Source organism: Protomyctophum bolini (assembly GCF_963924005.1).
Source record: "Protomyctophum bolini genome assembly, chromosome: 7".
Classification (NCBI taxonomy): Eukaryota; Metazoa; Chordata; class Actinopteri; order Myctophiformes; family Myctophidae; genus Protomyctophum; species Protomyctophum bolini.
The window spans coordinates 3,747,314-3,764,671 of NC_137868.1; the positions used below are offsets into that span (position 1 = coordinate 3,747,314).

General features: G+C 47.0%; 1 protein-coding gene across 1 annotated transcript in view; it reads left to right on the forward strand.

The window, feature by feature from the left end:
- The window catches only part of gon4lb (gon-4 like b), a 59,424-nt gene that overhangs the window by 23,172 nt on the left and 18,894 nt on the right, over nt 1-17,358 (forward strand). Inside the window, exons 18-26 of the mRNA XM_080767312.1 lie at nt 873-1,029; nt 2,057-2,207; nt 2,503-2,619; nt 3,676-3,879; nt 9,086-9,361; nt 9,919-10,109; nt 11,145-11,415; nt 12,226-12,977; nt 15,534-16,455. Of these exons, the coding sequence (XP_080623438.1) occupies nt 873-1,029; nt 2,057-2,207; nt 2,503-2,619; nt 3,676-3,879; nt 9,086-9,361; nt 9,919-10,109; nt 11,145-11,415; nt 12,226-12,977; nt 15,534-16,455 (3,041 nt within the window). The remainder of the gene's footprint in view (nt 1-872; nt 1,030-2,056; nt 2,208-2,502; nt 2,620-3,675; nt 3,880-9,085; nt 9,362-9,918; nt 10,110-11,144; nt 11,416-12,225; nt 12,978-15,533; nt 16,456-17,358) is intronic.

Genomic DNA, 17,358 nt, shown 5'->3' on the forward strand with positions numbered 1-17,358 from the left:
GGCGGGAACCCCTTTTGGTGTTTTAAACGTTATGTTATAATTTAGCTTTTGAAAAATAGCAGATCTACAAGCTTGTACAGTAGGTCTGATATTTTTGAAAAATCGTAAAAATGAGGCGCACATTTTTGAATATATATTCTTTCAAAGTGAATGTTTTTAAATCAGGTCTAAATGGGTTAAAATGTATTTTGTCCGCACCTTTATGCCGTCGTAATGGCTGGTTTTTTAACACTTGCTGAAAATAGCCGATCTACAAGCTCACAACGTGTAGCAGCGTCATTTTCAAATGATCGAAATCGGCTCGGGAGCCAAACGTCGTGATCGGGACATCCCTGGTATCAATAGGATAACATAGAATATTACCTGTCATTCGGGATATTGTACGTTTTGTGATCTGGCATAAACGTGTTCTATAAATATAAATACTACTGCAGCGGCCACTGAGGCCTCTGTTTTTGGTAGTTTTTATTTTTTAACCCATTCTGACCTGAGATCAGATTCTAAAAAAATGTCTTCTACATCCTGACAGTTTCCTGAAAAAGCTATGTCGTTCTTCGATTAAAAAATAAATAGCAGACCTACAAGCTCGTAGTGCGCCACTCGGTGGCGCGCTATGAGCTAGTAGATCTATTTTTCAATAGCTAAAGCATAGCATAATGCTAACACCAAAACGATTGGACATGCAGCTGTCCAATCGTGTCAGAGGAGAAACGGCTACCTGGGACGTTGGGAAGCATCCTTCTGCTATCGGAAGATGTTCACATTGTTTCATTCTCGTGCGTGTGCTTGTGCTTGTGTGTGTGTGTGTGTGTGTGTGTGTGTGTGTGCCTGCCTGTGTGTGTGCCTGTGTGTGTGTGTGTGTGTGCACACAGGTCAAGCTTTCCCCCAGCTGCCTGCAGACGCAGCCTGGCTGTTGGCCACCAGGGGGAGTGTTTTCCTCTACCCAGAGCTGCTGCCCACCCGCTGCCTGGACCCCGACAAGCAGCCCCAATCACACGCCAAGACCTGGTACCCCAACGGAGAGGACTGGTACGCACGCACGCACACACACACACACACACACACATACACACGCACATACAAACACACACACACGCGCACACACCAAGACCATGTACGCGCACACACACACACACACAGGCCTCCCTTCGGGACAGGGCAGCAGAGTGGTGCTGTGTCTGTTTGGGTAGGGAGGTAGAGAGAGATGTCCTCGGCTGTGGTCTTCTACACTCAGTGACATGTAGGAGAGACTCTGTGTCAGAGGAGACATTACATTATGTTACAGTACAATAGATCCTGGTGTCAGAGGAGACATTACATTATGTTACAGTACAATAGATCCTGGTGTCAGAGGAGACATTACATTATGTTACAGTACAATAGATCCTGGTGTCAGAGGAGACATTACATTATGTTACAGTACAATAGATCCTGGTGTCAGAGGAGACATTACATTATGTTACAGTACAATAGATCCTGGTGTCAGAGGAGACATTACATTAGTTACAGTACAATAGATCCTGGTGACAGAGGAGACATTACATTACGTTACAGTACAATAGATCCTGGTGTCAGAGGAGACATTACATTACGTTACAGTACAATAGATCCTGGTGTCAGAGGAGACATTACATTATGTTACAGTACAATAGATCCTGGTGTCAGAGGAGACATTACATTATGTTACAGTACAATAGATCCTGGTGTCAGAGGAGACATTACATTAAGTTACAGTGCAATAGATCCTGGTGTCAGAGGAGACATTACATTACGTTACAGTGCAATAGATCCTGGTGTCAGAGGAGACATTACATTATGTTACAAAGAATGGTAGGCTTTATCTTTGCATCGTCATGAAATGACTCTCTCTGTCTCTCTCTCTCTCTCTCTCTCTCTCTCTCTGTCTCTCTCTCTCTCTCTCTCTGTCTCTCTCTCTCTGTCTCTCTCCCTGTCTCTCTCTCTCTCTCCCTGTCTCTCTCTCTCTGTCTCTGTCTCTCTCTCTCTCTCTCTGTCTCTCTGTCTCTCTCTCTCTCTCTCTCTCTCCCCCTCCCCCCAGCCTCATGGCGTTGGGCCTGAGGCACTTTGAGCACACGGTCCTGCCCGACGAGCAGCTCTGCAACTACCTGGTCCGGAAGCGGCGCCGCTACACCCGCCGGCACATCGTGGACATGTGTGGCCCCAGCGGGCCCCCGGGGAACGTCCTCAAGGTCTGTGTGTTTAATACTGTGTGGTCAGTCTTTTGAATAACATAGTAATTTAGTTTCAGTTATAATTTAGTCACCTGAAATGCTTTAACACCACTGACAAAGAAACATAGGGTTTTTCAGAAAACTGTATGCAGAATGCATTTGTAGACTTGTCCTCAGGTCTAAATGGGTTAAAGTCTCTCTCTTGTAGCAAAAACAGTTGCTACAGGTAAACCCTTTGCCAGATTTTCATTCCGAGTAACTAAAGTGAAATGGACAGCCGACCCATAGCTCTCTCTCTGTGTTTTGTTCCCAGGTGTTCCATGAGACCGGAGAGCTCCCTGCCATGCCTGTGGCCTGCAGCGCGGCCGTGCAGGGCGAACAGCGCCCCCCGGTGGACAGAGACGTCTCTCTCCTGCCTACCTGGCTCAAGGTCTCAGCACTGCCTCACACATTGGACACACACCGACAACACTGCATGTCCCCATAACACACTGCCTCACACACTGTACACACACAGACACACTGCATGTCACCATAACACACTGCCTCACACACTGTACACACACACACACACCACACTACTAGTCACCATAAGTTGACATTATTTTCATTAGGAATAACTCCTTGGGATACAGTATCTCTCGTTTTCGAGAGGGTTTTAAGGACGGCAGTATTTCGTCGCTGTCTGCAGGAAACCACCCAACTCCAACTAAATGGGGACCCATAAGGGTCTTTTTGTTTCATTTCACGCTCACGAGGGCGTATTGAAGAGGGGTTGAAGATCTATACGGCTCCATTTGTTTACCACTCTATTTAGCTGGTGGGACCACCTGGACCACTGGTTGAGAACCACTTGTTCTCCAGGTACAAAGAAAACTGGTGTAGGGACCTATGGTACAAACCTAAGTTTGCGAACCTACTGCCTTTTTATAAAGGACATATACACTGTAGAACCTTATGTGAAGTATAATTTAAACAAAAGGCAACGATCTCTTTGTGCTCAAATAAGGTCAGGTTTAATGCCACCCCTGAAGATGAGAGATATTGTCTGTTGTGTGATCTAGATGAAAAGTTCACTTTTTGTTTTACTGCTCTAAATATGATGACTTAAGGGATATTTTGGTTAATAAGATGTCTTCTATATGGGGGGATTTCCTAGATTTAAATGACTATGTAAAAAATGGAGATATGTTTTGCCAAAGGGACTTTCGTTGTAGCAGATTTTATCTGTCAAGCTTGGGAAAGAAGACAGAGTACTGTGTATACATCTGAGGTGTAATATAATGAATTATCTAATGTAAATATGCTGTAAAATGCATAAATTATGTAATGTAAAACTTGCAAATGTAATTGCAAATGTGAAATGGTGTCTTATAAACCCATGAGGGTTGGGCACAAGGTGTGCATGACACGAAAATAAATAAACAATCAATCAATCGTATCGTTTTTTTATAACCTCGCTGCTTTCCTTTTGTGTCCCTTCCAGAAAAGCCAAGCCGTGATCCACGGCGCGAGGCTGCCCTCCGGCGGGTACCCCCGCGCCCTCCCCAAAAACGTCACCCTGCGGCTGCACCCGGCCCTGAACAAGAGATGCCTGGTCGCTCAGCTCAGACCCACCGGCATCTTCCCCCTGGCCCACAACAACGCTCTGCCTCCGCTGGCCAGCGCAGGCCTCGTCGGCCACACACAGGTACCGCTACCTTTTTATTAGGCTACCTTTCAGGCCCCGTCAGCCACACGGAGGTACCGCTACCTTTTATTAGGCTACCTTTCAGGCCCCGTCAGCCACACGCAGGTACCGCTACCTTTTATTAGGCTACCTTTCAGGCCCCGTCAGCCACACGCAGGTACCGCTACCTTTTATTAGGCTACCTTTCAGGCCCCGTCAGCCACACGGAGGTACCGCTACCTTTTATTAGGCTACCTTTCAGGCCCCGTCAGCCACACGGAGGTACCGCTACCTTTTATTAGGCTACCTTTCAGGCCCCGTCAGCCACACGGAGGTACCGCTACCTTTTATTAGGCTACCTTTCAGGCCCCGTCAGCCACACGCAGGTACCGCTACCTTTTATTAGTTTATTATAAACTACAAGTATATTTATTCCCATTACTGCATTACTGTATTGCACTCTGGTTGGACGCCACTATTCATTTCAATTCAATTCAATTCAATTTTATTATAGTGTCAAATCACAACAAGTTGTCTCAAGACACTTTACAACCAACAAAGATCCACCCAGAGCAAGCAACATTGCGACAATGGTAACGAAAAACTCCCCTTTAGGAAGAAACGTCAGGCAGAACCCGACTCTAGGGTGGGCGGCCATCTGCCTCGACCGTGTCGGGGGGGGGGGGGGGGGGGGGGGTAGAGGGAGAGAGAGAGAGATAGACAGAGAGAAAAGACAGAGAATAGGCAGGTGGGCTCCGTGGAGGGGTCTGGTCCACATCTGGTCCAGGTCGAGCTCTGTGAGGCCGGGTCCAGGTCACACTTCTGGTGGGCTCCATGAAGAGGCCTGATCCACGGTCACACTCGGCAGTCAGTTGGGGGTTAATATTAGAGGTCCACAGAACTGCGACGGGGAGGACGAAAAGAGACTCCGGGGAGAGATTCCCCGGATGCTGGATTAGTGGCAGGCCTTACTGGAGCCTATATAGTGTATATTACAAGTACTGCTGGGAGATAAACCCACACAACAATGTACGACCATGGTATCCAGCTAGACCCGGAGACAAGTCTGGCCATAGGCTTTGTCGTAGAGAAAGGTTTTCAACCTTGTCTTGAATGTGCAGAGCGTGTCAGCCCCACGGACCGAAGCCGGGAGAAGGTTCCACAGCTGCGGTGCCTGGGACCTAAACGCCCTGCCTCCTATTGTAACTTTTGATATTTTTGGAACAGTAAGCATGTTTGCATATTGCAAACGCACTGCTGTTCTATTTGGTTTGTAGGGATCAATGAGATCCTTGAGATATTGTGGTGCCTGACCATTGAGGGCTTTGTAAGTGAGAAGAAGAACTTTGAACTCTATTCTGTATTTGACCGGGAGCCAGTGTAGGGAGGCCAGTGAAGGAGTGATATGGTCTCTTCTTCTGGTACCTGTCAACACACGCGCCGCAGCATTTTGAACTAACTGTAGGCTTTTCAGAGACTTGCCTGGGCAGCCTGATAATAGCGAATTGCAGTAGTCCAGCCTTGAGGTGACGAAGGCGTGGACAAGTTTTTCTGCGTCATTTTTGGACAGGATGTGCCTGACCTTTGCAATATTTCGCAGGTGAAAGAAAGCATTCTTTGAGATTTGTTTGATATGAGATTTGAAAGACAAGTCTTGATCAAAGGTAACCCCCAGATTCCTCACAGTGGCCTTGGAGGCCAAAGTAATGCCATCTAGAGAAAAGTTCCCATCGACCAACTTGTCTCTCAGGGGCTTAGGGCCGATCACGATAACTTCCGTTTTGTTAGAGTTGAGGAGTAGGTAATTACCTGCCATCCAACTCTTTATGTCTTTAAGACATGCTTGAAGTTTGACTAGTTGGTCCGTTTCGTTCGGTTTCATCGATAGATATAGTTGAGTGTCGTCTGCGTAACAATGAAAATCTATGGAGTGTTCCCTGATGATGTTGCCCAGAGGGAGCATATATAAAGAGAAGAGTATTGGTCCAAGCACAGAGCCTTGTGGGACTCCGTATTTGACCTTTTCACGTGTAGAGGAGCCATTATTGACCTCTACAAACTGAAAACGATCAGACAGATAGGACTCGAACCATTTCAGTGCGGCACCCCTGATGCCAACCAGATGTTCCAGTCTCTGTAGCAGAATGTGGTGGTCAATAGTGTCGAATGCAGCACTAAGGTCCAGCAACACCAGTACGGAGAGGAGGTTATTATCTGCTGCAGTCAGGAGGTCATTTGTAACTCTCAGCAGGGCCGTCTCAGTGCTATGGTTAGCTCTGAAGCCCGACTGAAAGCCTTCTAATATATTGTTGTTTTGTAGAAAGTCACACAACTGTTTGGCGACCGCTTTCTCGAGAATTTTGGAGAGAAACGGAAGGTTCGATATAGGTCTATAGCTAGCTAGAATGCCTGCATCAAGAGTAGGCTTTTTGAGTAGAGGTTTGATTACCGCTACCTTGAAAGATTGTGGCACGTAGCCTGTCACCAAAGACATATTGATCATATTGAGTAGGCATGTACCAACCGGAGGCAGGACCTCTTTGAGTAATCTAGTCGGAACTGGATCCAGGGTACATGTCGTTGATTTTGAAGAAGATATCATTGAAGTGAACTCAGAGAGCTCGATTGGAGAGAGACTATCCATATATATATTTGGGTCTGCGGCCACCTCTGAGACCACCATATTTGGTGGCAGTCCAGTGGGAGCCGAGAGTAGTTGTAGATCAATTTGATCTCTGATAGTTTCTATTTTGCCATTGAAGAACCTCATGAAATCGCTACTATTGAGAGTCGTAGGAATCCGTGGGTCCGTGGAATCACGGCTTTTTGTCAGTTTTGCCAAAGTATCAAAAAGAAACTTTGGGTTACTTTTGTTTCCCTCTATTAGGGATGAATAATAAGTGGCTCTGGCCGTGTCGAGAGCCTTTTTGTATATTTTGAGGCTATTCTGCCAGTCTATACATGATTCTTTCTGTTTGGTTGAACGCCATTTCTTTTCGAGTTTGCGAGACGTTCGCTTGAGGTTTCTAGTTTCCGAGTTGTACCATGGGGCTAGCCTTTGTTGCTTTATTACCTTCCTTTTCAGGGGAGCAACAGAGTCTAGCGTAGTTTGAAATGAGCATGTGACACTATCAACAAGTTGATCGAGTTGATGAGAACTATATGTGTGAAGGTCCTCTATTTTGTTGAAATATACCGAGTTGATGGCTGATGGAACCATTTCCTTGAATTTGCTTACAGCGCTCTCGGATATACTTCTGCCAAGGACATTTTTGTCCAGTGGTGTATAATCGATCAATGTAAAATCGAAGGTGATCAGATAATGATCAGAGAGATCACGGTTTTCTGGAAAAACTGTGAGGTGCTCTATTGCAATACCATAGACCAGAATGAGGTCAAGGGTATGGTTGTGAATGTGTGTAGGTTTGTCTACACATTGAGAGAAACCGATTGACTCAATCAATGAGATGAACGCTCTATTCAAGCTATCAGTTCCTATGTCCGCGTGAATATTGAAATCACCAATTATGATGATTTTATTAGACTCGAGAACTAGACTTGATAGAAATTCTGAAAACTCTGATAAAAATTGTGTGTAAGCGCCGGGGGGGCGGTACACTGTAATGACTATCAGCGGCTGTATTGATTTCCAGCTTGTGTGTGAAAGGTTGAGAATCAAGCTTTCAAATGATTTGTATGTAGCTCTAGCTCTAAGACTAATTGCTAGGCCTGTATTGAAGATAGCAGCCACTCCACCTCCAGTTTTCCCATTGTCTCTAGGTATATGTGCATTGGTGTGACTTGGTGGGGTGGCTGTATTTAAGCTAACATATTCTTGCTCACCTAGCCAAGTTTCAGTCAGAAAAAATATATCAAGACAATTGTCTGATATAATTTCATTGACTAATGTTCCTTTTTTGCGTAGAGATCTAATATTTAGAAATCCACATTTGATATTTGTGTCTTGTGGTACAACTGTATTGGTCTTGATTTGTATCAAGTTTGTATGTACAGCTCCTATTTCCTTTTGCTTTTGTTTGTGCAGCCTATATGGTTTGTTCAGCCTGTACAGAGACTGTATAGTTTGTATAGTTCTGATTTGTGGGACAGGTTGGGTAGGCGGCTGCACTGGAGGAAGCACAGAGAGCTGTGTAGGACTGCAACTCTGTTTCCTGGTCCCAACTCTGGGTGGTCATGATAATCTATCTATAAAATCGTCCATATTTCTAGAGATGAGCTTTGCACCGTCCCAGGTTGGATGTATGCAGTCTCTCTCTATCAGACCAGTATTCCCCTCAAAGGTTTCCCAATGATTTACAAAGCTCACGTTATTATCTGGACACCACCTAGACAACCAGTTGTTGAGTTGGCGCATACGGCTAAACATGTCATCATTGCTCATGTTTGGCAGGGGACCAGAGAAAATTACAGAGTCCGACATTGTCTTTGCGTATGTGCAAACTGACTCAATATTTATCTTCGTAATCTCAGATTTCCGAAGTAGAGTGTCGTTGCCCCCGCAGTGAATTACAATCCTATCATAGCGATTACATTTACTTTTAGCAATAAGTTTCAGATTTGATTCGATGTCGCCAGCTCTGGCCCCGGGGATGCATTTGACTATGGTTCCTGGAGTCTTTAAATTCACGTTTCTCATTATAGAACTACCGATAACCAGAGTTGTATTCTTAATGACACGCCGCTGCTTGCGTTGCGGGCCATCAAGTGGAACTGAAGGCTCACCGTTACACTCAACGGGTATAACAGTGAGTGGGGAAAAACTGTTTGAAACGTGAAGTGGTTGGTGTCCCGTGTGCTTTTGTTTACTTCCACGCTTTCGACCAGTAGTAGCCACCTTGGCCCAGCCGTCCTGTTTGTGGGAGCCCCGACCACCCGCGGTCACCGGCGACGGCATGCCCGTCCCCGTCAACCGCGAATGGTGGTGGGCTCCCCGTGGTTGTGTGTGAGCTAGGCTAACGTTTGCACCGCTAGCCAGAATTGCCTCCAACTCGCCGAGCCTCCCCTCCAGTCAAAGGATTTTATACTTTGACAAAGTAATTGTCAAAGTATTTGTATACTATGTGCAGTGACAATAAATTGAATCTAATCTAATCATATCGACATCGGTAATATCGGCCATAACAGCAATTAATTATATCGGATGTCGATATCGGCCAAATTCCCTAATTTGATTTATTATTGACAAAATGTTCATGACGGTCGACAGCCTTACCTGCAGGAAGTCCTTCCCGAGGCGGCGGGAGCCCTGCCTGTGCAAGGCTTCATCCCATTGGCTGAGAGCGCGTCGTGCAGTCTGGCCCAAGAGCCATCGCCATTGGCCCGGGCCATGTTTGTGCCCGCCCAGGAGCCCGTGTCATTGGCCGCCGTGTATCCTACAGCCTCCGCCCCTACCCCGGGGGCTCTGCTGCATGCGCCCGAGTCCTCCCAGTCGTCCCTGACTGGAGCGCTCCCCGGTGGCCGGAGGACTGCGCGCAGGAAACAGGTAAGGTCTGTGGAGTAATGTAGACCATGGGTGGGCAACTGGCGGCCCCGGGTGGGGGCTGCATGTGGCCCCCACCTTCACTTAATGCGGCCCGCATGTTAAGGGTAAAATCTGCTATACCTACGGCACCGCAGGCGTGCATTAATGACTATAAAGAACACCCTCTCGTGTAATATTGCTTAATTATGCGGGCTAAAATCCTTGATTTTGTGATGATATATGCAGGTTTTTATGTGATTCTTTTTTTTTTCTGTGGTGAAATAGCGAGAAGTTGTGAAAATGTCAAAATGCGAAATTCCAAATATAGTTCCAAATATGCCACAGCCAATCATCTTCCTGCAACCATGTGCACCTTTTGTTTTCCCGAGCCTATGAAGGCCAAACCGCACAAAGCAACTAGTCACAACTCTTCCTTCTGAGGCAGAATACCTATTATTATGTTACGATGTTTAATGCAAACAACAACAACCGAAAAACACAATTAAACCCATTCATCACAGTTATGTGTTTATATGCGAGACAATTAATCATCCACTCCGACTCCGTGATGGCGACAGCCCAACAGGCAGGCCAAAACCACCTCGAAAGCCGCTCCGGTGCGCTCTGCCTCCCGACTGAAGAAGACCCCTGCTCCCTGCGACGCTCCCTGTGACGATCCCTGCGACAGGACGGAGAGACGACGCTCCACACCTCCGTCTCCATCTCCGCCTGCGTCCCCCAGGACCAGTGAGGAGGCCAGGGTGGCAAGGTAGGTTATTATTATTATTATAGTTTGGGGTTTTAGTTTTATTATAGTTTTAGTTATTGTTGACTTCGTTTTTTTTCTAATTCAGTTTAAGTTCGTTTTTTTAGAGCAGTTTTGCTAGTTTTTATTTAGTTGAAATTTTTGTAGCAACTCTTAATTTTGTATTAGTTTTATTATAGTTTTAGTTATTGTTGACTTCGTTTTTTTTCTAATTCAGTTTAAGTTCGTTTTTTTAGAGCAGGTTTGCTAGTTTTTATTTAGTTACATTTTTTGTAGCAACTCTACTCTGTCTCTTTTATTACACAGAGCAAGTATCGTGTAATAAAACCTCAAGAAAAGATGGCATTTAAAATAATTATATTATAGTTACGGAATTCTGGGTATTCTGTCTATCATTTCAGTTTGGTTTTTAGTTCGTTTTGTAAACTCACAATACAGTTTCAGTATTGTTTTTTTCTTCTTTTCCTTTTCTAGTTTTCATTTAGTTCAGTTTTTTTAGTTTTAGTTTTTATTTTTATTTTATCCCACGATTTTGTAACCCATTTTTCACCCCTGTGTCAATCATCTAATGTGATCCTGGGCTCTACACACCCTCCACCAACCTAGTCCCCATATATGGGGGACAAGGGGAGACCAACCTAGTCCCCATATATGGGAGACAAGGGGAGACCAACCTAGTCCCCATATATGGGGGACAAGGGGAGACCAACCTAGTCCCCATATATGGGGGACAAGGGGAGACCAACCTAGTCCCCATATATGGGGGACAAGGGGAGACCAACCTAGTCCCCATATATGGGCGACAAGGGGAGACCAACCTAGTCCCCATATATGGGGGACAAGGGGAGAGCAACCTAGTCCCCATATATGGGGGACAAGGGGAGACCAACCTAGTCCCCATATATGGGGGACAAGGGGAGAGCAACGGACTTGAACTCATGCTTCCTTCATGCCTGAGTGTCCAAGTTGCTCCTTTACACCTGACAGGGGGGAGTTTCCCTGGTTGGTTTTAGTTAACTATGCTACCCTTTCTTGCAGGACGGACCAGACCAATGGGGAGGCCAGAGCCCGGGGCGCGGGCCGGGGCAAGGCCCGCAGGGTGGGCCGGCCGCCGAAGGCCCGGGAGGAGGAGGAGGCGGAGGCGGGCCGGGGCAAGGCCCGGGCGCCGCCCCGACGTCGTGGTGGTCGCACCAGGACCATCCTGCCCGACCTGCCCGAGGAAGTGTGCCACCCTCGCTCCTCCACCGCCACGCCCCCGCCGCTCCTCGCGGCCGTATCCTCGCCGCACTGCCTTGCGCTGCCCCCACAGGTAGGAACAGTCTGTGTCTAAAATGCTGAGGTTTGGCTGCTTTCTCATCGAAAACGATGTATTTAAAACTCCAGCTTCGCCAGACGTTCCACCTCGGAGGGAAAGCCTGGTCTGTGTTTCTAACTATGACTCGGACATCACCGTTTATAGAGATCACTAGGACTCGGACGTAACCATATTATTGTACAGATGTGCCCTTTGAGAAGTTCACATGTGTCCTGGCATTGTCAGAAACGGAACATTGTCACTAGAAAGGGGGGGCATTTATTTGTCAAGGTGTTCTCTGTCTATACTCTGTCTAGGGGCGGTGGTGGCTCAGGGGTAGAGTGCCTGGATGGGAACCGCAAGGTTGCCAGTTCGATCCCTGTGGGCTCCCCCAGAGTTACTGTCGAAGTGTCCTTGAGCAAGACACTGAACCCCTAATTGCTCCCGATGTGCTAGTTGGTGCCTTGCATGGTTTCCGCTGCCATCGGTGTGTGACTGGGTGAATGTAATGCACAATCTATGTAAAGCGCCTTGGATAAAGGCGCTATATAAATGCACCATTTACCATTTATTCAAGGAATCTGAATAGAATGAACAGAATGAGTTCCTCTGCTGGACACTTCTTTGCAGTAGCAAAGCAGTATAATTCGCATGAGGCTAATCGGTGAATAAGACCTTCAGGGATAACTTATTAAGCATGTTCAGAAAAACCTTCAGGACAAGAGTTGGAAAGCTTGAGTTTTTGAAAATTGTTTTTTATGACAAATTACGTGCCAACTAAAGATGTCATGACAATTTGTGTCCACCCTTCCTTCCTACCCACAGGTCACCCAGACCAGTTGGATAGTGAGGCCAGTGAGTGGTGGTACCACACTGAACCAGACCATCTGGACCCCATCAGTAAGACCAGTGAGTGCTGGTGGTACCACACTAAACCAGAACAGTTGGAACCAGGCAGTAGGACCAGTTAATGGTACCACGCTAAACCAGACCAGTTGGAACCAGGCAGTAGGACCAGTTAATGGTACCACGCTGAACCAGACCAGTTGGACCCCTCCACCAGTGAGACGAGTTAGTAGTGCCACACTGAACCAGGCCATCTGGACCCCATCAGTAACACCAGTTAATGGTACCACACCAAACCAGGCCATCTGGACCCCATCAGTAACACCAGTTAATGGTACCACACCAAACCAGGCCATCTGGACCCCATCAGTAACACCAGTTCATGGTACCACACTAAACCAGAGCAATTGGACCCAGGCAGTAAGGCCAGTGAGTGCTGGTGGTACCACACTAAACCAGAACAATTGGACCCAGGCAGTAAGGCCAATGAGTGCTGGTGGTACCACACTAAACCAGAGCAGTTGGACCCCACCGTGTGCTGGTGTGGTGCCAGCAGCACCCAACCAGAGCGGTGACTACGTTCTGGTCCAGATCAGAGACTCCTCTCAGGTGCTGTGGATGAGGGTGGAGAAGAACCAGAACCAGAACCCCGGCCTCCCTCCTCCCGCTCCTCTGACTGCTCAGAGCGCCTCCTTCCAGAACACCGCCACCTCTGACGGTCACACCATCAGGTAAGGATGCAGGTTCAGGTTCAGGTTCAGGTTAATTTGTCATGTGTATAGATACAGCGTATGCATACAATGAAAATGTGCTCAGAGCACTCTCAGTCTTACATACACAGGACATAAACAAACATCTATAGTGCAAGAAAAAGACAAAAAACAGGAAAAGAAAAGTGCAAGTGAAGTGACAAAACAGTGCAAAACAGTTCAAGGTCAGCTGTTCAGCAGCCTGACTGCCTGGGGGTAGAAACTGTTACTGAGACGGGTGGTACGAGATTTGATGCTCTGGTAGCGTTTTTTGGAAGGGAGTGGTTTGAACAGGGTATTTGCGGGGTGGCTGGTGTCTTCCATGATGTTGTGGGCTTTTTTCATACAGCGAGTGGTGTAGATGTTAGGAGACTGGGTAGTTCTGTGCTGCCGATGATTTTAGCTGCTGTTTTAATGGTCCTCTGCAGCCTGTTGCAATCCTGAGCGGCCGTGTTACCGTACCACACTGTGATACAGCCAGTTAAGACACTTTCAATTATACAGCGATACAAATTCACTAGTCCTTTACTCCTTTTGTACTTAAGCCAAATTTTTTAAGGCGCCTCAGAAAGTACAGTCGCTGCTGCGCCTTCTTGAGGATGTACTCGCTGTTGAGTGAGCATGTGAATGTGTCTGTGATATGTATGCCCAGGAATTTTAGGAAAGTTATCAACTATGTCGACGGATCACCTCCCTGAACCACTTTGACCATCTAAAGGGGTTGAATCCGTTTAGACCCGACGTCGACATTTAATCAGCTTTTAGTCGGCCTGTATAACGGGAGGTGGACGGGGCCGCTGTTGCGCAACCCGGGTCTAGGATCGCTAAAGAAGGAAAGGCTGAGCCAAATATATATCAATAATAAAGCTAATCTGACGGAGCATTCCGACAGGAGTGGAAGTATTATTACATTCCTTATGGCGGAGCGTTCCGCCAGAAGTAGGGATTGTGTTAATAGATTATATTTACAAATGATATGGAGAACAGTTTAGTGAGTGGGCTGCTTATGAATGACATCAGTGACCATCTGCCAGTTTTTGTGATCCATGACTGTGACTATGTGAAAAGAAAAGACCAAACTATTAAATACAAGAGAATAAGAACAGAACAAAACATGAATGCATTTTAGAAGTGGTTTACTAGCACAGAATTGGAATAACCTTTATGAAGAAGGCGACATTGACAAAGCCTACGAAACATTTCTTGAAATATTAAGTCGTGTTATACAACACCAACTGTCCAATAAAGACAATCAATGGCGGGCTAAACCAAAACCACACTAGCAGACCATGGATCACAAAAATACTGCATAATGCTTGTAAAAAAAAAAAAGAACACTGTCTATAAGCAATTTCTAAAACAAAGAAATGTAGAGGCAGAGCATAAATATGAGAAATACAAAAATAAATTAACTAATATTATGAGAACATGCAAGAAAGAATATTATAGTAAATTATTAGAGAATAACAAAAACAATATTTCAGGTATATGGAAGATATTAAATGGTATTATCAGAACAAAGCTTGCACGGAGCATTGCAGTTCTACGGAAAACTAAACACATTTTGGATCATAAATCACTACACTTATTATATTGCTCGCTTGTCCTGCCATATCTCAATTACTGTGTAGAAATGTGGGGGAACACCTATAAAAGTAATCTAAAACCACTATGCATCCTGCAAAAAAAAAAGCAATCAGAATGGTCAACAAAGCAGGATATCTGGATCACACCAATATACTATTTTTACAAGCACACATCATGAGGTTAATGGACCTTGTTGAATACAAGACTAATGTTAAGAGCAAGGAAAAATATTTTACCAGGTAATGTACAAAAAAAATTCAGAGATAGAGAAGGGGGTTATAATTTAAGACGAGAACTTAACTTCAAAGTACACTGTGTTAAATTACAATCGAAGAGTATGTGCATCTCAGTTTGTGGAGTTCAACTGTGGAACGGACTAAGTAAGGAGGTGCAACTGAGCCCTAATATTAACCACTTTAGGAGGTCATATAAAATTATTATATATGTTTTATTCGTTAAAGTACCCGTTTTACCAGTTGTATCGATTTTATTTCAGTTTTTGCCGAGATAGTTCTTTTATTTGCTCTATTTTCATGTCTTCCTTAAAGCAACGATAAACTGGGTTGTTGTAAATATATGTGTGCACACATGTGTATATATATTTTTTAAGTTATATGGGTAAAAGGGGTTAAGGGCTTAATAAGTTTAATACTCCACCCTACTCCTTTTCGGACATTGTTCCTTTTGTTTCAGTGTTTTAATGTATTTGATTTCAAATAATGTTCGAAATAAACTCATTCATTCATTTTAAAAATAAATCAGAAAAAAAAGGTTTTCAAGATACAATACTTTATTGCCATGTCAAGTTGTCGAGTTGATTGGAATTAGTTTCAGTGCACTAAAAGCAGACATACAAAAAAGACACATATTCACATCACGTAATTATTCAGACAGTAGAACAAGATACCAAAGTACAAACATGTCTTCGTCCGTCCTATCGCCCCTCTGCAGGTCCAGCTTTGAAGAACAGCTCCATAGGCTGGTGGAAGGGCTGAGAGAGGACGAGGAGAGAGGGGGAGGAGAGGAGGAGGAGGAGGAGGAGGAGGAGGAGAGAGAGGGAGGAGAGGAGGAGGAGAGAGAGGGAGGAGAGGAGGAGGAGAGAGTGGGGGTAGAGACGGAGAAGGTAACCGTGGAGAGGGAGGAAGGTGGAGGCGCAGGGGTCAGTGCCTCAGGAAGTGTCACATGCTGCACTCCTCTCCACACCCTGGAGGAGGAGGAGATGGATGGAAGGGGAGAGGAGCAGCAGGAGGAGATGGATGGAAGAGGCGAGGAGCAGCAGGAGGAGATGGATGGAAGAGGCGAGGAGCAGCAGGAGGAGATGGATGGAAGAGGCGAGGAGCAGCAGGAGGAGATGGATGGAAGAGGCGAGGAGCAGGAGGAGCCGTTGGGAGGAGTGGAGACGATGGAGGAGGACGGCTCCGAGTCGGCGCCCAGCTCCGTCTCCTCCTATCTGGACGAGGAGGAGGAGGTCCGAGATTCCGTCAGCACCTCCTCCTCCTCCGATGGGGAGAAAGTGACGGAAAACGAGGGGGAGACGGAGGACGGGGGTGGGGCCCCGGGAGAGGAGGAGGAGGAGGAGGAGTCAGGAGGAGACCGAGGGTCAGAGAACGGAGGAGGAGGAGAGGAGAGGGGGGACGAAGGAGGAGGAGATGGAGGAGAGTCGAGCGGACAGGGGGACGGAGACGCGGGAGGAAGGAGAGGGGACGAGGAAGGAGAAGGAGACGCAGAGGGTCAGAGCGGAGGGGAGAGGGACGAGGACAAGGACGAGGAGGAGGAGGAGGAGGACTTTGACGACCTGACGCAGGACGAAGACGAGGAGGAGGCGATGTCGTCGGCCTCCGAGGAGTCCGTGCTGTCCGTTCCTGAGTTACAGGTACAGAGCAACGTTATTCTTTATTTTTATATTTATTTAGGGTACCTACCCTAGGGGACACGGGGAGAACATGTGAGGGTACCTACCCTAGGGGACACGGGGAGAACATGTGAGGGTACCTACCCTAGGGGACACGGGGAGAACATGTGAGGGTACCTACCCTAGGGGACACGGGGAGAACATGTGAGGGTACCTACCCTAGGGGACACGGGGAGAACATGTGAGGGTACCTACCCTAGGGGACACGGGGAGAACATGTGAGGGTACCTACCCTAGGGGACACGGGGAGAACATGTGAGGGTACCTACCCTAGGGGACACGGGGAGAACATGTGAGGGTACCTACCCTAGGGGACACGGGGAGAACATGTGAGGGTACCTACCCTAGGGGACACGGGGAGAACATGTGAGGGTACCTACCCTAGGGGACACGGGGAGAACATGTGAGGGTACCTACCCTAGGGGACACGGGGAGAACATGTGAGGGTACCTACCCTAGGGGACACGGGGAGAACATGTGAGGGTACCTACCCTAGGGGACACGGGGAGAACATGTGAGGGTACCTACCCTAGGGGACACGGGGAGAACATGTGAGGGTACCTACCCTAGGGGACACGGGGAGAACATGTGAGGGTACCTACCCTAGGAGACACGGGGAGAACATGTGAGGCTACCTACCCTAGGGGACACGGGGAGAACATGTGAGGGTACCTACCCTAGGGGACACGGGGAGAACATGTGAGGGTACCTACCCTAGGGGACACGGGGAGAACATGTGAGGGTACCTATACCCTAGGGGACACGGGGAGAACATGTGAGGGTACCTACCCTAGGGGACACGGGGAGAACATGTGAGGGTACCTACCCTAGGGGACACGGGGAGAACATGTGAGGGTACCTACC